At 45.8% G+C, this 24,476-nt stretch overlaps 1 protein-coding gene across 1 annotated transcript in view; it reads right to left on the bottom strand.

Annotated features, from left to right (window-relative positions):
• Nucleotides 1-7,287: 7,287 nt before the first annotated feature.
• The window catches only part of FBRSL1 (fibrosin like 1), a 499,240-nt gene continuing 482,051 nt past the window's right edge, over nucleotides 7,288-24,476 (bottom strand). Inside the window, 4 exon segments of the mRNA XM_070762728.1 lie at nucleotides 7,288-8,828; nucleotides 10,603-10,831; nucleotides 16,573-16,656; nucleotides 21,243-21,320. Of these exon segments, the coding sequence (XP_070618829.1) occupies nucleotides 7,592-8,828; nucleotides 10,603-10,831; nucleotides 16,573-16,656; nucleotides 21,243-21,320 (1,628 nt within the window). The 3' untranslated portion in view covers nucleotides 7,288-7,591.

The following is a 24,476-nucleotide window of genomic DNA, read 5'->3' as shown; positions in this document are numbered from 1 at the left end:
GCCTTTAGAGCCTGGGGAGGGTGAAACACAAGCCTCCTGGGCCCACCAGAAGTTGGGAAATAGGCCATTTCCGGCCTCCAGGGGGCGAGGGAAGCTGTTTTTGCCCTCCCCAGGCATTGAATGATGGGTGTGGGCACTCGCACATGTGCGATAGTGCGCACCCCAGGGAAAAAAGGTTCACCATCACTGTCTTATGTAATGATGCTGCTCTGTGGAAACTATACCTGCTATAGAAAAACAATAGACCTTTTTGAATCAGAACAAAAAACGATTCAGAAAAATAGAAACATAGAAGACTGACGGCAGAAAAAGACCTCATGGTCCATCTAGTCTGTCCTTATACTATTTCCTGTATTTCATCTTACAATTGATATATGTTTATCCCAGGCATGTTTAAATTAAGTTACTGTGGATTTACCAACCACGTCTGCTGGAAGTTTGTTCCAAGGATCTACTACTCTTTCAGTGAAATATTTTCTCACGTTGCTTTTGATCTTTCCCCCAACTAACTTCAGATTGTGTCCCCTTGTTCTTATGTTCACTTTCCTATTAAAAACACTTCCCTCCTGGACCTTATTTAACCCTTTAACATATTTAAATGTTTCGATCATGTCCCCCCTTTTCCTTCTGTCCTCCAGACTATACAGATTGAGTTCATGAAGTCTTTCCTGATACGTTTTATGCTTAAGACCTTCCACCATTCTTGTAGCCCGTCTTTGGACCCGTTCAATTTTGTCAATATCTTTTTGTAGGTGAGGTCTCCAGACAGTATTCCAAATGTGGTCTCACCAGCGCTCTATATAAGGGGATCACAATCTCCCTCTTCCTGCTTGTTATACCTCTAGCTATGCAGCCAAGCATCCTACTTGCTTTTCCTACTGCCCGACCACACTGCTCACCCATTTTGAGACTGTCAGAAATCACTACCCCTAAATCCTTCTCTTCTGAAGAGAAGGATTTAGGAGTCAAGGTCAACTGTGATGATTACGAATTTTTTTTTGTAGACCTGTGTTATTGTTACCTAGTTGGGTAATGAAATATCTGCTCAGCGATAATCAAGGGGTCCATAATTGTTGTCCTCTCTTCAAACCTCACTCCTTCTGAACATTGATGATGTTACCTAGTTGGATAATGAAATGTCTACTAGATCAACAAGCTCAGAAAGTACCAAGGACCCTATGGCCTCCCTCCCCTCCCTCCCTTCTAGCACTAATGATATTAGCCAGTTTAGGTAACAAAACACCTTCAAGGAAAGAACCAAGCTCAAGGACCCCTCATCCATAACTCTGGTTTCATCACCAGGTCTCCTCCGGAGAGTTGACATAGCAACCATGTGCCTTCTCCGTTAACACCCAGATCAGCGACCAAGAGCACCGGCTAAATAATCCAGGAAGGAAGGTAGAAAAACGGTGAAGGAAACCACACGCCAACCAAAACTAAACAGGGTGAGCTGCCGTATGTAAACATCCATCGAACTGCACTTTCCCACGCCCTGAAGAGGTTCCCTGGCTTGGGGCTCGGAATGTCTGTCAGAAAACAAAAAGTTCAGAGAATACCAAGAAAACCGGTTGCACCAGTTGTCCCGGTAGGCAGATGCACACAGTTCCGGCACATGGGTCAGGCAAGAGCCATGCGCCCCCCCCAAGTGCATGATTCTTCAATGGTCCACATCAGTCAAAGGTCTAGCAGCGTTAATAGACTGAGTGTGATAAATAAGCCCCTTTCTTTCTTTCCTTTATTTTTCTTTCCCCTTTTTCTTTCTTTCTTCTTTTTCTTTCTTTTCCTTTTTTTTCTTCCTTTCCTTTCTTTCCCTTTTTTCTTCTTCCTTTCCTTCCTTCCTTTTCTTTTTCTTTCCCTTTTCTTTCTTTCCTTTCTTCCTTCTTTTCCTTTTTTCCCTTTCCTTTCTCTTTCTTTTATCTTTCTTTTCTTTCGCTTTTTTCTTTTCCTTTCCTTCCTTCCTTCCTTTTCTTTTTCTTTCCCCTTTTCTTTCCTTCCTTCCTCTTCCTTTCTCTTGTTTTCTTTCTTTCCTTTGTTTCTCTATCTCTCTTTCTTCTTTTGCCTCCAGGCAACTGCTCTACTCTGATTCGATTTGACCCACCTGGATGTTTCACTATCTTCTTCCCCCATCCAGAGGTCTATACTGGGTTTATCTTCGGTCATCTGCAAGGAAGTGGAAGGTTTCAGGTATGAGGGGGAAGAAGCCTCCCGTTTCTTTTTTCAGTCCTTTCCTCCCCCTTGTACCTGAAGGATGCTTGAAATGGATCAAGGAACAACAGAAGTATATCGGAAAGAAAATAGGAGAAGGGATGGACTGGATATGGAAAATGCCAAATGGCTGCAGATTTTGGCTCACTCCTTGGGGGGTCTTTGGTGGAAAACACAGCAAGGCACAAATCTTGGGTGAGTGATATTACTGGGGGGAGCTGAATCACAGACACCCTTTTAGCCAGACATCTGCCACATGAATCCCAGTGACTGGTTAGGTCCCACAGAGTTGGCCTTCTCCGGGTCCCGTCGACGAAACAATGTCGTTTGGCGGGACCCAGGAGAAGAGCCTTCTCTGTGGCGGCCCCGACCCTCTGGAACCAGCTCCCCCCGGAGATTAGAACTGCCCCCACCCTCCTTGCCTTTCGTAAAGTTGTTAAGACCCATCTCTGCCGTCAGGCATGGGGGAACTGAGACATCTCCCCTGGGGCCTATACAGTTTATACATGGTATGTTTGTGTGTATGTTTGCTTTTAATAATGGGTTTTTTAGTGTTTTTTAAATTATTAGATTTGTTCTGACATTGTCTTTGTTATTGTTGTCAGCTGCCCTGAGTCTATGGAGAGGGGCGGCATACAAATCTAATAAATAATAATAATAATAATAATCTCAAAGTTGGAGACCCTGCAAAGGTAAGAGTTTATGACTTCACCAGGCTTAGCGTAGCGCACGCAAGAAATGAACACTCCATCCATCAGCAGTACTGCAATGAACAGCCTATAACAGTGATGGCTTTTTTGTTTCTGTGGCAAAAAAAGGGAGGGGGGGAGCCGGGGGAGTGTGTATGCCCACAACCATAATTCCATGCACCAGCCGTGCATGCACATGTGAACCCCCACCCACTCCCGGTGTCCCTGTTTTTCGCTCTCCCCAGGCTTCAAAGCCTTTCTAGGAGCCTGGGTAGGGCAAAAACAGACTCTCGAGGACAGAAACATTCAAGTTGGGAAACGGGACATTTTTGGCCTCTGGAGGGCCTCCAGGTGGGGGGAAGGTCACCCTCCCCAGGCTCCTAGAAAGACTACAAGACCTGGGGAGAGCAAAAAAGCACAACTTGTGGTTGAACCAGAAGTTGATAAATGGAACATTTCCAGCCTGCAGAGGACCTCCAGGGGTAGGTGGGTGGGGAAGGCCATTTTCACCCTCCGCAGGCTCCTTCCTAGGAAGGCTCTGGAGCTTGGGGAGAGAAAACAAACGGGCCTTCCCCACACTCTCCGGAGGGTGGAAACAGCCTGTTTCCTGACTCCCAGCGGGCCCAGAAGGCACAAAAAATCCGCTGGCCGGCACCCACATATATGCCGGACCTTGGAGGATGTTGTGATTCAGCCTGAGGCTCCTCAGGGACCGGCTGGATCTCTGCCGGATCCATGCCCAGAGGAGGAGGACAGTGAACAGGAGGGGGAGGACCAGGCAGACGGGGGAGAGGAACGTCAGGAAGAGGAGGGAGAGCAGCCTGAGACCCCCGGGGGGGGGGGGGGCTCTCCCCAGCTAGTAGCCTGGATTCATTGGATGAAGACGCACAGGCTATAATAGACATGAGACAACGACGAGCAGCTCAAAGACGGGGCCAATTAGAAAGGTATTTCTCTCCATGAATTGGCAACAGCTGGGTTTGGTTCTCCTCAGCAGGGTTGAAAAGGCAGGCCCGCCCTTACAGTCTTGTGGAGAGTTATCAACTAGGAGTCCTGTGACCTTGCCTCGATTCTTGGCGTCTCTGATCTTGGCTTGTGGCCTAGAAGTCTGGAAGACTTGGGGGAGGCGTGGGTTTTATTATCTCCAGCGTTGTTTTTGCCAGCAAGAATCCTGTTTTATTGCCTGGCCTTCGTGAAACCTCTGTGAAGCTTCATAGTGTTCCTGTCTGTAAGAACAGTTTTTGTTACCTATGTTTGCTTTGAATTCTATAAACTGCCTTTGCTTTTTACCAGTGTGTCTGGCTACTCTTTTTGGTTGGTGTTGGTGTCTGGGGGGACCCAGACAGAACAGAGGAGAAGCGAAACGTCTTCAGAGAAAAACGTCTAGTTGCCTCTTGAAAAGGAATCTTTGGAACTGAACTCAGAAAGTCTGCACCTGTTACTCCGCCCAGGTTGTACTACATAGACAGCCTAATGATCTGTCTCTCTCTGAATACTACAACTCTACCTGGTAGAGAGATCATTTGGGGCAGGAACTCCAATTGTGCCTTCCCAGTTTCTCTGCCCAACAAGCAGTTGAAGGGCTACCAAAATTTTTACGACCACTCTGTGGGGGTGGCTTATGCATTTTCTTTCAATATCTTTCAGTGCAACTTGGGTGCTCTGGGGTGGGGCTCCATTTTCGCTACCCCACTGCACCCCCCCCCCCCCATCTAGGAAGTAACCCACCCCTGCCAAAAGATTTCTGTAAAAATATTGGTCCGTGCGGGCTCCTCGATGCTCTCTTTCCAAGCTTGGTTGCTTTCTTACCGACATTTCACGATCCAGCTAGGTAACGTTATCAGTGTTAGAAGGGAGCAAGGTTGATTTTGTTGTTTGCCAAGGGTATCCCCCTTGCCCATGTTGTTTTGGTGTTAGATTGATTGTATGTGTGTTTTAATATTCTGGGGTTGTTTTTATGAATTTTTAGCTTAAAATTGTAATTGGATTGGTGGGTATTGGATTTGTTATTATATATTGTTTTTATCTTGTTGTGAGCCGCCCCGAGTTTTCGGAGAGGGGCGGCATATAAATCCAATAAATCTAATCTAATCTAATCTAATCTAATCTAATCTAATCTATTGAATGGGATGTCCAAGTGCCACCTCTATGTTGGTTGAGGCAGGCAGGGTTCCCTTGGGTACCATTTGTTGGGGGTCAAGGGAAAGGGAGGGTTTTGCCTTCTCTTTCTGCTCAAGGTCCCCATGGACAATTGGTGGGCCACTGTGGGACACAGAATGCTGGACTCAATGGGCTTTGGCCCGATTCAGCAGGGCTCTTCTTATGTTCTTATTTGACAGAACTGATGTTCCCTAGTTGGCCCATTGGAATGCCTGTAAGGAAACAGTCAAGCTCCGAGAGCTCCAAGGACAGTCCATTCTTCCTTTCCCTCCCTTCCTTCCCTTTAAAAACACGAATCTCTTCCAGCATTGATCATGTTACCTAGTTTGGTCATGAGACGTGGACAAAAAAAACCCAACCACCACCGATCAAGCTCGGAGAGTATAAAGGATTCCAGCTTTCTTTCTCTCCTCCGCAAATCACACTCTAGGTGGGGTTTGTTGCTCCTGCTGCTATCAGTGTGCAGTGCGCGCAGCTCCAGTGTGTGTGTGTGTCCATCCGAGTGAGATTTCACAAGCGGACGCCCGTGTAAGATTTTAATTTTCACTACCGGTATGATGGCGCCGACCGTACCGGTAGCAACCCACTCCTGCCCACCTCCTTTCTAGCCCTGATGATATTACCTAGGTGAGGATTACCTGTATTAATAAGATCACCTCCAAGGTTCTCGCATATGCATACAGTTAGGTTATATAGGGTGCGTTCCAAAAGTAATGCGATTATTTTTTAAAAAATCAATTTATTGAACAGATTTGTACAAACACTTAAAATTCTTCAAAGTACTGTCCTTGGGCCTCTACACCTTTTTTCCAGCGACTCTGCCGTGACCGTTATGTGCCCTGGAAGGCGTCTTCGGGGACCTCTCGCAAGGTCTTCGTCACGACTGATTGGATTTCTTCTATGGGCAAAAAACACGCCTGGCCACAACGCGCTACGAGTCCGCGAGTTCCTGGCCAAACACCAGGTGCCAACGCTGCCCCCCCCCCCGTATAGTCCTGATGTCACCCCAGCAGACTTCTTTTTGTTCCCTCGGATTAAGGTAGCCCTGAAAGGAACCCGTGGAAGAGATCCAATCAGCTGTGACAAAGACCTTGCGAGAGGTCCCCGAAGACGCCTTCCAGGGTGCATACCGGTCATAGCAGAGTGGCTGGAAAAAAATGTGTAGAGGCCCAAGGACAGTACTTAGAAGAATTTTAAGTGTTTGTGCAAATCTGTTCAATAAATTACTTTTTTTAAAAAAATAATTGCATTACTTTTGGAACGCACCCTGTATGCTCTAATTAATCCCCACACGGCATTTGTATCAGTACGAATGGTGCGGTGGCCTAGAGGTGGAGCTTTCGCCTCACCATCGGGGGGCTGTGAGTTCAATCCTAGGTAGAGGCAGATCTTTCTCTCTCAATGAGAATATATCTGCGGAAGAAAACTCCGCATTGGCAACAGGAAAAGCAATGGGCCAGTAAAACATTCCACTCCATTCAGTTGTCCAGACTCCACCGTGCAAGAGATCATGAGGTCGTTAAAAGACGATGATTGCATTGGTATCAGTGGTTTTTTCCCACCCTAGAGACACTGAAGAGGATTGAGTTGGAATAAAGTTAACCAATAACCAGAGAGTGGTTCTAGAAACCGTTTTTTTTTAATAAAGTCTACCTATGTTAAGAATTCAATATTGGTGTACATTTATATTAACAGAGTATTTACATGTTGCTTTCTTTTTTGTTGCTGTTTTTAAAACAAGAAGTCAAAAAATTCTAAATTTTCTCCATAATATAAGGCAAAAAACAAACAGTTTTTGTACATTATTATTATTATTATTAATTATTTTTTTTAATATATATCTGTAACTTCAATTTCAAAGTACCAGAGAAAACAGTGGCCTCAATTCAGGAAACCTCACAGTGGGATTGTATGAAACTACAGTTATCTGCATAAATAATACTTTTTAAGAAATCCTGGATGTATGTTTTTTTTGTTTTGTTTTTTTAACTTAAGGATCTGAGGCCACAAAATTTAAACTAGAAACAAAACCTTTTTTTTTCTTTTCTTTGTGTGTGTATGTGAACAAAGAGCACAAAATTTAAAAAATAAAATACATTCATTAAAAATGTTCCTGGCTTTTGGGGTTTTAAAAAAAACCTCCCATAAAATAAAATATACAAACCTGAAAATAGTTTAAACTCAGCACAGAAGCAAAGTGAGGGGGGGGAAAAATTAAAACCAGGAAACGAGAAAAACCAAAGACCTATATATTAAAATTTCCATTTTTTTTTCAGCAACCGTGCGGTCGAAAAGGTTTGTAACCTCCGATGCCCCTTTTCGCGCATCCCCCTAGTTCCCTCCCTTCCATCGCTTTCGCAACTGTGCTTCATGTCTACAAATTTTACAGTTTTTCTTTTTTTAAAAAAAAGTTTACAGCAGTGCATTTTTAAAAAAAAAAAAAACGGGTTTCCCCCACCCCGTTTCCCCATCCTCCTCTATTTATACCGGTTGAGTTTGGGGGGAAAAAAATCATCCTGTAGGCGAGCCGCCGGGAACTATCGTGCCTCGACTTCTTTGGCATTTCTAGAAGGGGAATAGTCTCGGGATTCCGGGTTTGTGAGTGGGGTAGTCCGGCGGGGAGAGGAGGGTCTCGTACTGCTTGCTGGGACCAATGGGGGCGGAGCGCTGAGCGCGGCGGTGGGCGGGTTCCTGTTCAAAATCCCGTTGTGCATGGCGGCCGAAGGGCTGAGTCTGGGGTAATGCATGCTGCTGAGATGAGACATGAAAGAAGGCATGTGGGCCAGGTGGCTTTCCATGGGAGACGTGTGCAAGTGATGTATCCGGGCGCGCTCCAGTTCTTCCCGTAAGTGCAACCGCTCCCTCTCTTCCGCTTGCCGGAGCCGCTCCTGTTCCCGGCGGGCTTCCAGAAGGTTCTCGTGGTTGTAGTCGTGGGGTTCGCGGTCCCGGTAAGAGCGCTCGTGGTCGTAAAATCCCGATGCGGCGGGAAACCTGTGGATGGGATCTGCCCGAAGCTGGAAGTCCATCCGGCGATGTAAATCTAAGCTCCGGTAGGGATCGCGTAAGGGATCCCTCATGGGGTCCCAGGAAAACCCTGGGTGGGGTAGCCTCTCCCGTCCCGCGAGCGGGTTCATGCCCATGAGCGGAGTCATCATCCGGCTACGTTCCAAAATGTTCATGTTATTCATCTGGTGGACGCTGCCCATGGAGATGGGCATGGCGGCCGCCATGGTGTGGGGCAGGGGTAACCCGTGCAGAGTAGGGGGTGGTGGATGCTCGGCGCTTCTGGGGTGCTGCGACGGTTCTGAGCTCACCACCAAGACGTCGTTCTCCTCTTTGCGCTCTTCTTTGACTTTGATGTCGTTCTTGATCTTCTGGAGGTCCGTCAGCAGGTCCGGCTTCCTCTCCACGTCCTTGTTCATCAGGTTGCTGAGTTTCAAACTCTCGCTCAAGGCCGGTTTGCTGTAGGGAGAGACCGACTGGATCACAGGCTTGGTGTTGTCCTCCAGGGATCTCTTTTCATGGCTTGGAGACTCCTTCACTGGGGAGCGGCTTTCTTTGATCTTCTGCTCCGCCACAGGAGGAGGATCTCTGAGCCGGTCAGGGATCTCTCGCTCCAGTTCTTTAGGTCTGTCTCGGTCCAGGAGGGCAACTTGCCGGCTGGAATCGCTCGCAGCCTGGCTGTTGCTACGGATGAGGTTGCTGATCTGGTGCGTCACGGGAGCCGAAGCCGGCGAGGATCGGTTTGAATGCCTACTTTTATCCAGAAGATCCCTGGAGGGAAAGAGAGTGAGACTATGGGTGTCACTGTACAACCGTTTTGTATTATTATTCAACAGAGTTGGCAAATGTGGTTGTATATCAAATACAGTGGTACCTCTGCTTACGAACTTAATTCGTTCCATGACCAGGTTCTTAATTAGAAAAGTTTGTAAGAAGAAGCAATGGGAGATGATGCGTGTGATTGGGGAAACCACAGGGAGGGTGGAGGCCCTGTTTCCTCCCAGGAGATTCCTAGAGAGGCCCCATGGAGGCTTCTCCCCGCCTTTTCCGGCCCTGTTTCCTCCCAGGAGATTCCTAGAGAGGCCCACGGAGGCTTCTCCCCACCTTTTCCGGTCATGTTTCCTCCCAAGAGATTCCTAGAGAGGCCCCACAGAGGCTTCTCCCTGCCTTTTCCGCCCCTATTTCCTCCCAGGAGATTCCTAGAGAGGCCCCACGGAGGCTTCTCCCTGTCTTTTCCGGCCCTATTTCCTCCCAGGAGATTCCTAGAGAGGCCCCACGGAGGCTTCTTCCTGCCTTTTCCGGTTACAGTTTCGGAGGGTTGGGCTTGTAAGGGGAAAATGGTTCTTGAGAAGAGGCAAAAAAATCTTGAACACTGGGTTCTTATCTAGAAAAGTTCGTAAGTATAGGCATTTGTAGGTAGAGGTACCACTGTATGTATAATGTGTGCAAGTGAAAATAAATAAATAAATCACCAGATATGCCTTTTATTATTATAATACCACTATGGTGGCTTGATTCACACCACAGGCTAAGTTGCTCTAGTTAGTGAGATGTATAGCATGAAAATACAGAGGGAGGGGAGTGAGAGAGGAAGGGGAGAGAAGAGAAGTGAGGTAGAGAGAAAAAGAAGGAAGAAATAATGGAAAAGAGAGAGGAAGAGAGAGAAATTAAGGAAGGAAGATGGAGAGAAGGAAGGTAGAAAGAAAGGAAGAGAGGGAGGAAGGAAGGGAACAAAAGTGAAGAGAAAATAAGGAAGAAAGGAGGGAGAAAGGAAGGATAAAGAAGAGAAGGTAATAGAAAGGAAGGAAATGTATGGTGAGTGAGTTTGTTGACTGAATGGATATGAGTGCATTTCAATTGGTTTTCAGGTTTTTAGATTTTTAACTTAATTAATTGGATTTCAATGTACATTAAAAAAAATATTTTGTAAGCCGCCCCGAGTCCTTGGAGAGGGATGGCATATAAATCCAATAAATGAATGAATGAATGAATGAATAAATACATGCATGCATACATACATACATACATAAATAAGGGAGGTGGGAAGGGAGGAGGGAGAGAGAGAAGAGAAGGAATGTGGACAGAGGAGGAAGGAAGAAAGGAGGAAGGGAGAGAGGAAAGAATCAATCAATCAACCAACCATCAATCATTTAATCGTTTAATCGTTTTTATATTGGATTATTATTGTACGCTGACTTATTATTGCTGTTAGCCGCCCCGAGTCTTCGGAGAGGGGTGGCATACAAATCCAATAAGTAAGTAAGTAAGTAAGTAAGTAAGTAAGTAAGTAAGTAAGTAAGTAAGTAAGTAAGTAAGTAAGTAAGTAAGTAAGTAAGTAAGTAAGTAAGTAAATAAGTAAATAAGTAAATAAGTAAATAAGTAAATAAGTAAATAAGTAAATAAGTAAATAAATAAAATCAGAGTAGATGAATAGGTTCTGGGTGAGTTCCCACAACAAGCTGGACCCCCAAGCCTTGTACACTGGTCCATTTCTGCAAAGGCCACCATGACCATTTCGGTCAGATATCCCCCTCCCCTCTCTCACCTCTCCTTGTCTCTCTCTTCTTTACTCGAGGAAAGCTCCCTCTTCTCCGAGTCTCGGTCCCTGTCGTGATTCGTCACCGAGGAACTCCGCTCGGTGTCGCCCGGCTTGGGCCACTGGGGCGGCGTGGGGAAAGATGGGGGTGTCCGGTGCAGCCGGTTCCAGGGCTCGTGGGGGCTGCCGAAGCTCTGGATGTTGGGCCCATCCTTGTGAGCGAAGATGCTGCTGTGACCTGGGGAAGCGAGAGAAAGCGGTAGAAAAGAGTTGAGTTCGCTCCCGGATGACGGACAGGACGTTTAGGATTGGGAGTGGGGGGAGGGGAATTGTTTTATTTATCTTTTTTCCAGCCTGGAAAAAGAGGAAGGAGAGAGGGAGGAACAAGCCCCCTTGGAAATAGCAACCCTGAGTTGCCTCGGTGGACTGGAAAAAAGGAGCCATTGAATGTCTTTGCCGGCAAAGAAAACCCTTAAAATCCGAATAACTACATGGATGTAAAGAGGATAGTATTTCGTTTAAACCTGGGCTCTCCAACTTCGACAACTTTAGCAATAGCCTTAAGACTTATATACCACTTCACAGTGCTTTACAACCCTCTCTAAGGGGTTTACAGATTCAGCCTCTTGACCCCAACAATCTGGATCCTCAATTTACCCACTTTGTAAGGATGGAAGGCTGAGTCAACTGGAAGGAAGGAAGGAGGGAGGGAGAGAGGGAAGGAGGGAGGGAAGGAAGGAAGGACAATAGCTGGGGTGGCGCAGCAGGCAGAGTGATGTACCGCAGGCCACTGAAGCTGACTGTAGATCTGTAGGTCAGCGGTTCAAATCTCATCACCGGCTCAAGGTTGACTCAGCCTTCCATCCTTCCGAGGTGGGTAAATTGAGGACCCGGATTGTGGGGGCAATAGGCTGGCTCTGTTAGAAAGTGCTATTGCTAACATGTTGTAAGCCGCCCTGAGTCTAAGGAGACGGGCGGCATAAAAATTGAATAAATAAATAAATAGCAATAGCTATAGCTCTTAGACTAATATAATGCTTCGCAATGCTTTACAGCCCTCTCTAAGCGGTTTACAGAATCAGCCTCTTGCCCCAAACAATCTGGGTCCTCACTTGACCCACCTTGGAAGGATGGAAGGCTGAGTTAACCTTGAGCCTGGTGAAATTTGAACTGGTGAACTACACCTAGCAGTCAGTAGAAGCTGCTTGCAGTACTGCACTCTAACCACGGCGCCACCGATCACTTTAAAGTCTTGTGGACTTCAAACCCCAGAATTCAACTCCCAGTTGCCAAGGTTGCAGGTGAATCCCTGCTGTCACACCCAAAGCTTAAACTGAACCTACAGTGATGGCGAAGGGCGGTTTATTGTTAGAATGCAGCTTGATAAAGAGGACTGGCTGCCTACCAGATAAATTGAAAACGTTGGGGCATGAATAGGCTGCAGGGAACCATAATAATCCAGATCTGCCACGAGCATCTCTCTCAGACAAGAGTCAGCAAATCACAGATCTGGGGGTCCTGTGGGTTGGGTAGTTTTGATGCAAACGTTTCATGACCCAACTAGGTTACAACATCAGTGTTAGAAAGGACTGGAGTTTGTCCCTGTTCCACTTCTGTCTAGCACTGATGGCACAGTGGCACCTCTACTTACTAACTCTTCTCGATAAGAACCGGGTGTTCAAGATTTATTTTTGCTTCTTCTCAAGAACCATTTTCCACTTAGAAACCCGAGCCTCCGAAACTGTAAACGGAAAAGGCAGAGAGAAGCCTCCGCGGGGCCTCTCTAGGAATCTCCTGGAGGAAACAGGGTCGTAAAAGGTGGGGAGAAGCCTCCGTGGGGCCTCTCTAGGAATCTCCTGGAGGAAACAGGGTTGTAAAAGGTGGGGAGAAGCCTCCGTGGGGCCTCTCTAGGAATCTCCTGGGAAGAAACAGGGCCAGAAAAGGCAGGGGGAAGCCTCCGTGGGGCCTCTCTAGGAATCTCCTGGAGGAAACAGGGCCGGAAAAGGCAGGGAGAAGCCTCCGTGGGGCCTCTCTAGGAATCTCCTGAAGGAAACAGGGCCGGAAAAGGCGGGGAGGCGCCTCCGTGGGGCCTCTCTAGGAATCTCCTGGGAGGAAACAGGGCTGGAAAAGGTGGTAAGAAGCCTCCGTGGGGCCTCTCTAGGCATCTCCTGGAGGAAACATGGCTGGAAAAGGCAGGGAGAAGCCTCCGTGGGGCCTCTCTAGGAATCTCCAGAGAGGAAACAGGGCTGGTAAAGGTGGGGAGAAGCCTCCGTTGGGCCTCTCTAGGAATCTCCTGGGAGGAAACAGGGCCTCCACCCTCCCTGTGGTTTCCCCAATCGCACACATTATTTGCTTTTACATTGATTCCTATGGGAAAAATTGCTTCTTCTCACAAACTTTCCTACTTAAGAACCTGGTCACGGAACGAATTAAGTTGCTAAGTAGAGGTACCACTGTATTACTTAGTTGGGTCATGAAACATCTGCATCAAAACCACCAAGGCTCAGTGAGCACCAAGGATCCCACAATCCTCCTCCTCTCCTTCTCCACTCTACAAACCCCACTCCCTTCTAACACTGATGATGTTACCCAATTGGGTCATGAAAGTCTGCAAGAGCGCCACCAAGCTCAGAGAGCACCAAGGACACCACAGTCCTCCTCTTGTGTGGTAATCCCACTGTCGGGCCAAAGCTATTTTAATTGGGATCTTAGGCCTGCCACACTTTATGCTATTCCACTATGCTATTCTTCTATGCTGGGAAAATGGGAGGGGTGGGAATTGTATGGCATTGTTAGTATGTAGTCATAATTTTTTTTTTCTAGGAAGCCAAGGTCATCTTTTGTCTCTGCACCCCTGCACCTGCCCTGAAGGAGATGGGTGGATTCTGCCAGCATGGCAACTGGAGACTTGGACAACGTGATGGATTTGTGGCTGTGGGGGCAAGGGCTTCTTGAACTTTCAACTGGGTGGTGAGACCCGGAGGACTTACAGATTCGTGTTTCGCCCAGGTGTACCAATATGGCTTTGTTAATAAATTGGGACGTTGAGGAATATTTTGCTTGGGACTCTGATTTAATTATTTGATGCTATTTGGAACCCTGACACCCAACAACCTTCTAGCCCTGATGATGTTACCTGGGCCATGATACATCTGCAAGCTCAGAGAGTGCCACGGAGCCCACAGATGAACCTTTGCCGAGTCTATGTTTAGCTATTTAGCGATCAGTACATGCAGCTATTTTCCAAGGACAGTGTGACCACCTGGCAAAAAGAGAGATGGACGGGATGCCCTCCGATCAGCCAGGACAACGGGATCGGAAGAACAAACAGAATGTTCCAGTGGGTACCCTGGGTGTTCTGCCCACCCCATCGTACATTTCGCACAGGCTTGCATAGATTACATTGGAAAAGGTGAGCTATGGTGGAGTTCAGGCTGCTTGGGCCAATTATTCTATGTTCACACTTATATCTTGGGATCACTACATCTGGACTGGTCAATGCAGGTCTATGTCTGTCTGTCTGTCTGTCTGTCTGTCTGTCTGTCTGTCTGTCTGTCTGTCTGTCTATCTATCTATCTATATCTATTATCTACCTACCTACCTACCTACCTATCTCCATCTCTCTATCTATTATTTACCTACCTACCTATCTACCTACCTATCTCCATCTCTCTATCTATCACCTATATATCATGTCTCTCTCTCTATCTATCTATCTCCATCTCTATCTATTATCTACCTACCTACCTCCATCTCTCTATCTATCACCTATATATCATCTCTCTCTCTCTCTCTCTCCATCTCTATCTATTATCTACCTACCTACCTCCATCTCTCTATCTATCACCTATATATCATGTCTCTCTCTCTCTCTCTCTCTCCATCTCTATCTATTATCTACCTACCTACCTACCTATCTCCATCTCTCTATCTATTATTTACCTATCTACCTACCTATCTCCATCTCTCTATCACCTATATATCATGTCTATCTATCTATCTATCTATCTATCTATCTATCTATCTATCTATCTATCTATCTATCTATCTATCTATCTATCTATCTCCATCTCTATCTATTATCTACCTACCTACCTCCATCTCTCTATCTATCACCTATATATCATCTCTCTCTCTCTCTCTCTCTCTGTCTCTCTCTCTCTCTCTCTATCAATCATCACTGGAGATAATAGGAGATAATCTAATCAAGAAGAGAAGCAACCTGGAATTAAGGAGAAACTTCCTAACAGTAAAGACAACCAGTGGAACAGCTTGCCTCCAGGAGTTGTGGATGCTACATCACTGGAGGTTTTTAAGAAGGGACCGGACAGTCACTTGTCTGAAATGGTATAGGACCCCGTTTCCCAACATGGGGCCCAAGCCCCACAGGAAGGCAATTTGATTTTTAATAGGGGCAATTGGAACCTTGTTTAAACCAAGTTAATGGCCTTTTTAGGCTTCCTCCACATGAGTAGGGGTACACACTTTGAATAGTAAGACTTTCTCAGAGAGGGGGATGAGGATTTTAGAGATGCTTAGTTGGGGCATGGGCAAAAAAAGGTTGGGAACCACTGGTATGGGGTCTCCTGCTTGAGCAGAAGGGCTGAAGGCCTCCAAGCCCCCTCCCAGCTCAAATTCTCATTCTGATATTGTTAAGAAAAAAGTGGACAACCATTTGTCCAGAATGGTATAGGGTCTCTTGCTTGAGTGGGGGAGGGGGGGTAGATTAGAAGACCTCCAAGGTTCCTTCTATCTCTATTATTCAATTATCATTCATTCATTCAATTTGTACAGCTGCCCATCTCAAACCAACGACCCTAAGGCAGCAAGCATTAATAAAAACAATGAGAACAATGATACACAAAGAAATTAAATATAAACAGTAGCCAAGAAATATTACAATCTATCAGTATCAGCTTCCCCGGGTAACATTTATGTATTTGGGGCTCCAGGCCTCGGACACATAAACAGATCTTCAAAAACCTCCAGAAGGCCAACAGAGTTGGCTCCATCCCAATCTCGGAAGGATGTTCCAGAGGGCAGTCTATGGCAGAAGAGGCAAACTTCCTACTAGCCCACCAGCCAACATTCCTTGACTGATGATGGGAGTAGAACATGTCCATCCTACCGGACCAGACTGGACAGGTAGAAATGGCTGGAACCAGACAGGTGAACCCCGTACCAAGCTAATGTCTTATTTTTCTCTTGCCTCAACAGTGACGCCATTCAATGGGTGCTCTATGGGCCTCTGCCTGATATGACTATAGGGATTCTCCATCATTCCAGGTCATGGTTTTCAACAAGAGGCAACTGGACTTTCTGATCTGGTCTTTGGAGACGTTTTGCTGAAGAAGCTTCTTGTACGAGACAAGAAAGTCCAGTTGCCTCTTGATTATTCTCAGTCTCCCAATGGGGCTTTTTCTTAAGGGGCAACTGGACTTTTCTGGGTTTGTCTTTGAAGACATTTCGCTTCTCATCCAAGGAGCTTCTTCAGTTCTTGGACGAGGACCGATTCATCTCATGAACCCAGGAAGCGAAATGTTTTCAAAGGGAAAATCCAGTTGCTTTTTGGAAAAAAGCTCAATTGGGATCTTCCTGAGATCTTCTCCAAGTTCTTCCAGATAGATCCTGAAAAAGAACACTCATGCTACTTCCTCAAATTTGGACTTGAGACACTTGGTCGCCCCCCAACTCAAATGATAGTTAAAGGGGTGGTAGAAATTTTGCTGGGCACCCACTCCCCCTTCTCTGGAAAGTGAGCTGAAGTCACCATTCTTGGTGGACCTAGGACATCAATTATGGAAAGTCCTGTACAGGAAAACTAGGAATATCTTGTAGCCTCAGTTTGTTGTTTGGGTGGGTGGGGATGTTTTTAAGAAGCTTGCTTTTCTTTCAGACGAACGGCCAGGGGTTACTTCCGATAGGAACAGGGCTCTTCTCTGGGGAAGAAGCTAGTCTGAGGGACCCGTCCGTACTTACTCAAAGTATGACTGCCTAATCCACCAAAGGCATTGCTGCTTAAGTTTCCAAGGCCGCTGAAGGTGCTTGACCTTGTAAACGGATCTGGAAAGGCAAACAGGGTTTTTAGCCGGCATTTAGCCAAGAATGCAGGGAAAACTAAATGAACCCCCTCCCTTTTTTTTTCCTACCCCGCCCCCTTGTTTATTTGTTTTGTTTATTTCATGGTTTGAATCCCAAGTGGGATTAAAGCTGGACTTTCGGCTAATCCTCCTCCCTGGTGGGGTGGGTGATGGGGGGGGGGCTTTGCGCAGGACATTCTCAACGGGGTTAAAAACAGAGGACTTGCTAACATGGGAAACAGGTGCTGGAGTTTAAGCGTGCCACAAGGAAACCAACTGCTGGAGGCCAAAGGAAGACGGAGACGGACAACGGGCTGAAATCTGAGCGGCTCGGATTCGCAAGAGCAAAAATAAGAAGCTGGAAACTGGTTTCTGGTGTGTGTCTCCAACCGTGGCAACTTTCAAAGACTTGCGAACTTCAACTCCCAGAGTTCCTCAGCCAGCAAAGCAAAGGAGGAGTTCTGGGAGTTGAAGTCCGCGAGTCTTAAAATTGCCTCCCTGTTATGGAGGAGGCCTCTCGAGGAGATCTCAGGAAGGCCTAATGGGCACATTCGAGACACACATAGTCCTCAACCTACAATCATAGTTGAGCCCAACATTTCTACTGCTAAGCGAGACAATTGTTAAATGAGCTTTGGCCCCAATTTTATGACCATCTTCGCCATGGTTGTTAAGCATATCACTGCAGTTGTGAAGTACGTTAAAGGTTTGTTTATCCATTGATCTCGCTCATCAGAAGGTCCCCAAAAGGAGACCACACAACCCCAGGATTCTGCAACCGTCATAAAGCGCCACAGGGTTGGACTAGAAGACCTCCAAGGTCCCTTCTAACTCTGTAATTCTTCATCTGATTTTGGATCAGTGAATATGGAGATGTTCCAAGGGGCCTAAGTGTGGAAAAATGACCATAAGTCACTTTTTCTCAGTGCTGCTGTAACTTTGAACGGTCACTAAATGAATTTTTGTAAGTGGAGGACTACCTATACTGATTATTTCTCTCTCTCCCCAGCCCCCTTCTTGATGGTTTGGTTAACTTACAGGTTGTGGACCCAAGGAGCAAGAATTGGACTAAATTTACAAATGATATTTGAGGGTGGCAAGGAACAGTGGCACCACCTTGAAACCACATTAAAACAGGATCCTTGTAGTGTCTACCTCTTCTGCTATCATTTTAGGTTTTGTCTGCATTTGAAGGTTCAGCGTCTACTACAAAGACCCCTTGGTTTCCAAAGAGCAAAATTCTTCTTTGGCCAACACAACAAGACACACTGGTGTGCCATGGAGTCATGGTTGAAGCTTGGTTATGAGTGTAGCCTTGCTTGGTTCTTTCTTTGCAAATGTTTCATTACCCAACTAGGTAATGTCTTCAGTGTTAGAAGGGGAAAGAGGAGGACAAAGAAGATCCATTTAATGACCCCATAATGCCTTGCGAGATGGAGTCTGGCCAACTGAATGGAGCTAGCAGAGCCTTTTAATGGCCAGATGCTCTTCCTGTTGCCAATGCGGAGTTTTGTTCAGCAGATCAATTCTCAGTGTATAGAGAGAAATATCTGCCTCTACCTAGGATCGAACTCACAGCCTTCTGTTTGTGAGGCCAGTGCTCAACCTCTAGGGCGCTTTGCCACTCCAATGAGTGTAGCCTTGCTTGACTGGCTCAAAATAACAAATTGGAGCTTGTGAAAAAGGAGAGACCAGGTTCTCTCTGGGAGTAGACCAATTAATAATTTAATTAGGCCAAAATGATGACTCTCCTAAGCTTAATTTAAAGCCAGGCCAGATGGTCATGGCCGGTGTTGATGAAAGTCTGTGAATTATATCACCGAGACTCTGATCCACAAAGAATACTTCTAGCTAAATGACCACCTGGGTTGAAACGCGTTACCATATTTTTTTCTGACTATAAGATGCAGCTGACCATAAGGTGCACATACATTTTGAAGAGGAAAACAACAAATGTTTTTGGCTTCCGTGTACCCCATCTTTTCCAGCCTTTTTTCTACCCATTTTCGAGGCTTTTATCAGACTGTTATCGAGGCTTTTTCCAGGCCATTTTAAGGCTTTTTTCAAACCATTTTTGAGACTTTTATCAGGCCACTTTTGAGGCTTTTTCGGGGCCATTTTTGAGGCTTTTTCAGGGCCATTTTTGAGGCTTTTTCGGGGCCATTTTTGAGGCTTTTTCAGGGCCATTTTGAGGCTTTTTCGAGGCCATTTTTGAGGCTTTTTCAGGGCCATTTATGAGGCTTTTTCAGGGGCATTTTTGAGGCTCTTTCGGGGCCACTTTTGAGGCTTTTATCAGTCTGTTTATGAGGCTTTTTTCAAGCCGTTTTTGGAGGAAAGGAGCCTGAAATAATCCTCAAAAATAGCCCAGAAAAATCCTCAAAAACAGCCTGGAAAAAGCCTCAAAACAGTCCAGAAAAAGCCTCGGAAACCATCCAAAAAAAGCCTAAAAACTAGCCCCCCAAAGCCTCAAAAACAGCCCAAAAGAAGCCTCAAAAATAGCCCAAAAGAAGCCTCAAAAATGGACCCAACTCTCCCCCAAAACAGGCTGAAAACAAGCCTGAAAAAGGCTGCAAATAGCCCCAAAAACGGAGGGTACAGAGGCAAAAAAAATAAAAATGGCCGGGGGTGGATGGAGCTTCAGCAAAAAGATGCACAGATCTTTTTACCCACTTTTGGGAGACAAAAAAAATGCATCTTGTAGTTTGAAAAACATACAGTAGTTACTGTCTCCTTCACCTGTGCTAACAACAGTAGTTGAAGATCTACTATTTGCTCTGCGGCTAGCTCGTCCTAAATCACTCCTCCAGAGAAACCAACACAGATGAAAGCAGAAGGTATGGTCTACACAAGGTGACAGGTGACTTGGCTGAAGCTTGGGACCAGTGAAGGGCTACCAAAACCTTTACTACCCCACTGCGGGCACCATGCATTTTCTTTCAACATTTCAGTGCAAATTGGGTGCTCTGGGGTGGTGCCCTATTTTCGCTACCCCACTACGTTCCCTCCCAACCGGGCAATAGCCCACCCCTTCTTGGAACAATCACCTCCTCCAATCTGTGCCCTCCCTGCCCCACCACTTGGGAGAACTCAAACATTGCTTCAGAAACATGATCAAGATTCGCACCTACTACTGGTTTTTTTTTTTTTTACAATGGCAAATAAATCCATTTTATTTAGAAGGAAGGTTTGCTTGTGGGTTTTTTTTAGCTTAAGGGTGCTGTGGTTAGCTCTGGCCCAGCTCCTGCCCCAAGGACTGTGGATGTCGGGGAGACATCCACATGCTGCAGGCCTGTTTTGCCCCCGGTGGAATCTGCTGATGAAGGCTCCTCTGACCAAGCTGACATGAGTGACAGGGAGGAGGAGAGTGTGGCAGACAGCTCAGAAGGAGATCAGAATTATCTAGCTCCTCCTTGGATTCAGAACAAGAGTTAATGATACAGCCACGCATGTGGAGAGCGATGCATAGGCAACAACAACTAAGAGATTATTATCAAAGAAAATGAGGCCACCTGTGGTTGGGTGGGGCTGTGGTAATTAGTGAGGCTGCTATAAACAGCAGCCTGTGGGTTTGGCCATTGTGGAGGATTATCTGATCGTTGTGTTTCGTGACTGCTTTACTGACTTTGACTTTTTGTGTGCTGATTTTTCCCCGCTTTGAAACTAAACCAGAGCAAAGTGTGTTTCATTTTGTGAAAGAAGGACTGTGAATTGCCTCACAGCTGCAAGCTAAGTATCACAGAACTGATAAGGGACTTGTACCAATTACCAGTTTGTTTGGAGACAAGTGCTCTTGGCTATCCCAAAAGAGGGCTTGGTTTAAGTGAATTTTCATTATAAAGACCATTGTTTTGAATTTTCAAACGTCTGTGTGTCTGAAATTTGTACCTGTGAATTTTTGGGAGGATTCTACCAGAGAGCCCAACAGAACAAAGGGGGTAATTTTATTTGGATTCTATTCTATTCTAAACCTGACCTATAAACGTTATTTTCCAAGCCAGGAATGTTACGCAGCAATGGCTCTTCCAATTGATAAGGTTATCACTGCCCTTCTATACATCGGTCTTCTCTTTCCTTCCTAAGTCCTGATAGTAACAGCACTTAAGACTTATGTAGTGCTTCATTGTACATGTAGTTTCTGACTGTGAGCAATCCACCAATGGTGCAGAAGTTGCCTTCAGAAGTTGTGGGAGCTTCATCACCGGAAGCTTTCAAGAAGAGACTGGACTGCCATCTGTCAAAAATGGTGTAGGGTCTCCTGTTTAAGGGGGGGGGGGGTTGGACTAGATGACCTCTAACGTCCCTTCCGTTAATCTGTTAAGTAGTGCTTTACAGCCCTCTCTAAGTGGTTTACAGGGTCATCTTATTGCCCCCAACAATTTTACCGACCTGGGAAGGAAAGAAGGCTGAGTTGACCTTGAGCCGGTGAGAAACCGAACTGCTGGCAGTTGGCAGAGTTAGCCTGCAATACTGCATTCTAACCACTGCGCCACCACGGGTATGATGCAGGAGAGGTCAAGACATGTATCAAAAGACTAGTAAATCGGAAGAATAAGGTTTACTTACACCTACCTGCCAAATGGCTGGTGGGCAGGAAGCTGCTATGATGAGGCGAGGATCCAAATGGAGTGGAGTTTGGATGAGCAGATCCTGCAACAAGAACAACAACAACAATAACAATCACAAAGTAAGCTTGTAGCATCGCCTGAGAATCGTCTTTGCAGCCTGGCAACTTAGGGAAGGTCCCTCCTGAGCTTCTTGCTTGGCCCGTTATACAGCTGAGGACTATGCTGTCTCTTATCAGAAGAAGGAGAAGGAGAAGATGGAGGAGGAGGAGGAGGAGAAAGAGAAGGAGAAGGAGAAGAAAGAGAAGGAGGGAGAAAAAGGAGAAAAAGAAGAAGAAAACGAAGAAGGAGGAGAAGGAGAGGGAGAAGAAGAAGAAGGAGGAAGAGGAGGAGAAAAAGGAAAGAAGAAAAAGAAGGAGAAGGATGAGGAGAAGAAGGAAGAGAAGAAAAGAGAGAAAAAGAAGAAAAAGAAGGAGAAGGAGAAATAAGAAGAGGGAGAAAAAGGAGAAAAAGAAAGAGAAGAAGAAAAAGGAAAAAAGAAAGAAGAAAGAAGAAGAAAAAGAAGGAGAAGGATGAGGAGGAGAAGAAGAAGGAAGAGGAGAAGAGAAGAGGGAGAAAAATGAGAAAAAGAAGGAAAAGAAGGAGAAGGAGAAATAAGAAGAGGGAGAAAAAGGAGAAAAAGAAAGAGAAGAAGAAAAAGGAAAAAAGAAAGAAGAAGAAAAAGAAGGAGAAGGATGAGAAGGAGAAGAAGGAAGAGGAGAAAAGAGGGAGAAAAAGGAGAAAAAGAAGAAAAAGAAGGAGAAGGAGAAATAAGAAGAGGGAGAAAAAGGAGAAAAAGAAAGAGAAGAAGAAAAAGAAGGAGAAGGAGGAGGAAAAGAAGGAGAAGTAAGAAGAGGGAGAAAAGGAGAAAAAGAAAGAGCAGAAGAAAAAGGAGAAGGAGGAGGAGGAGAAAAAGGAGAAAAAAGAGAAGGAGAAGAAGAAGAAGAAGAAAAAGGAGAAGGAGGAGAAGGAGAAAAAGGAGAAAAAAGAGAAGGAGAAGAAGGAAAAGAAGGAGAGGGAGAAGGAGAAGAAGGAAAAGAAGGAGAGGGAGAAGGAGAAGAAGGAAAAGAAGGAGAGGGAGAAGGAGAAGAAGGAAAAGAAGGAGAGGGAGAAGGAAAAGAAGAAAAAGAAGGAGAGGGAGAAGGAGAAGAAGGAAAAGAAGGAGAGGCTTCCTCAAGAATAAAACCAGGAATGTAGCCGGGGGTTGTCAGGAAGCTATTAAACCAAATGTTTGCCTGCAGCTGTACATCCATCCCATGGACAAGGGAACCTGAGATTAACATATATTTTGGAGCGGGTAACACAGACTGGGGAAGCTGGGTTTCTCAGTGACTTCCCCTTCAACAAGGCCAGGAAGGAAGCCTCCCGATCCTGGAAACCCACAGATTTATGCCCCCTTCCGTTGAGTCGCCATGTTCGTTCCGCCTCTCCTCTGCCGATAGCAAACTTTATTAAGATTTACTGCCCAACGCTGCTTTGGGTATTCACCGACGGAAAGGCATAATTTATATGCCACACGGGGCTTCGGATTGGATTCTGAGAAAGATGTTTTAGAGCACCAGGAAACACACCTGCCAAACTCATTAAAGAGGGTGATGTCGTTTCCTGAAGGATCTGGGGCAGGGGGTCCCAACCCACGGCCCATGGTCCAGCATTGGGCTGCGGCATGCCAAAAACTGGGCCGCATGAAGAAGCAAAACCCCATTTGTGGGATGTAGGCACAGCACACAAAGCCAGGCCCTCTCCGGACCATGGAAAAACCTTTATAAACAGAACCAGTCCCGGCAGCCAAAAGGTTGGACTCAGTGGTGAATTGCTAGCGGTTCACCCTGGTTCAGGTGAACTGGTAGTGGCAGGATGCTTCTCCCACCGGCCCAGATGGCATCATAGATGATCTATGCATGCACAGAAGTTTCTGCGCATAGAAACATAGAAGTCTGGTCCATCTAGTCTGCCCCTATACTATTTTCTCTATTTTCTCTTAGGATGGATATATGTTTATCCCAGGCATGTTTAAATTCAGTTACTGTGGATTTATCTACCAGGTCTGATGGAAGTTTGTTCCAAGGATCTACTACTCTTTCAGTAAAATAATATTTTTTCATGTTGCTTTTGATCTTTCCCCCAACTAACTTCCCCTTGTTCTTGTGTTCACTTTCCTATTAAAAACACTTCCCTCCTGGACCTTATTTAACCCTTTAACATATTTAAATGTTTCGATCATGTCCCCCCTTTTCCTTCTGTCCTCCAGACTATACAGATTGAGTTCATTCAGTCTTTCCTGGTACGTTTTATGCTTAAGACCTTCCACCATTCTTGTAGCCCTTCTTTGGACCTGTTCAATTTTGTCAATATCTTTTTGTAGGTGATGTCTCCAGAACTGAACACAGTATTCCAAATGTGGTCTCACCAGCACTCTATATAGCGGGATCATAATCTCCCCCTTCCTGCTTGTTATACCTCTAGCTATGCAGCCAAGCATCCTACTTGCTTTCCCTACCGCCTGACTGCACTGTTCACCCATTTTGAGACTGTCAGAAATCACTACCCCTAAATCCTTTTCTTCTGAAGTTTTCTGATATTGACAAAATTGAACGCGTCCAAAGACGGGCTACAAAAAGGGTGGAAGGTCTTAAGCATAAAACTTAATCAGGAAAGACTTCACAAACTCCATCTGTATAGTCTGGAGGACAGAAGGAAAAGTGGGGACATGATCGAAACATTTAAATATGTTAAAGGGTTCAGTTCAATAAGGTTCAGGAGGGAAGTGTTTTTAATAGGAAAGTGAACACCAGAACAAGGGCCCACAATCTGAGGTTAGTTGGGGGGAAAGATCAGAAGCAACGTGAGAAAATGTTTTTTTACTGAAAGAGTAGATGATGCTTGGAACAAACGTCCAGCAGATGTGGTTGGTAAATTCACAGTGACTGAATTTAAACGTGCCTGGGATAAACATAGATCCATCCAAAGATAAAATACAGGAAATAGTATAAGGGCAGATTAGATGGATCAGGAGGTCTTTCTCTGCCGTCAATCTTCTATGTTTCTAAGGTTCTGCGCATGAGAAGAACCGCTGCTCGTACGCAAAGCAAGCGCACTCGTTCACAGTTCCGAACAGGTAGGGAAGGTAAGTGAAACCCACAACTGATGGAAGGGCACCGATCTCGAGAGTAGACACGTGCGCATCAACAGGGCTTTTCCC

This window comes from Erythrolamprus reginae, chromosome 10 (genome assembly GCF_031021105.1).
Source record: "Erythrolamprus reginae isolate rEryReg1 chromosome 10, rEryReg1.hap1, whole genome shotgun sequence".
Lineage (NCBI taxonomy): Eukaryota > Metazoa > Chordata > Lepidosauria > Squamata > Dipsadidae > Erythrolamprus > Erythrolamprus reginae.
This window is presented reverse-complemented; position numbering and strand designations above follow the sequence as displayed.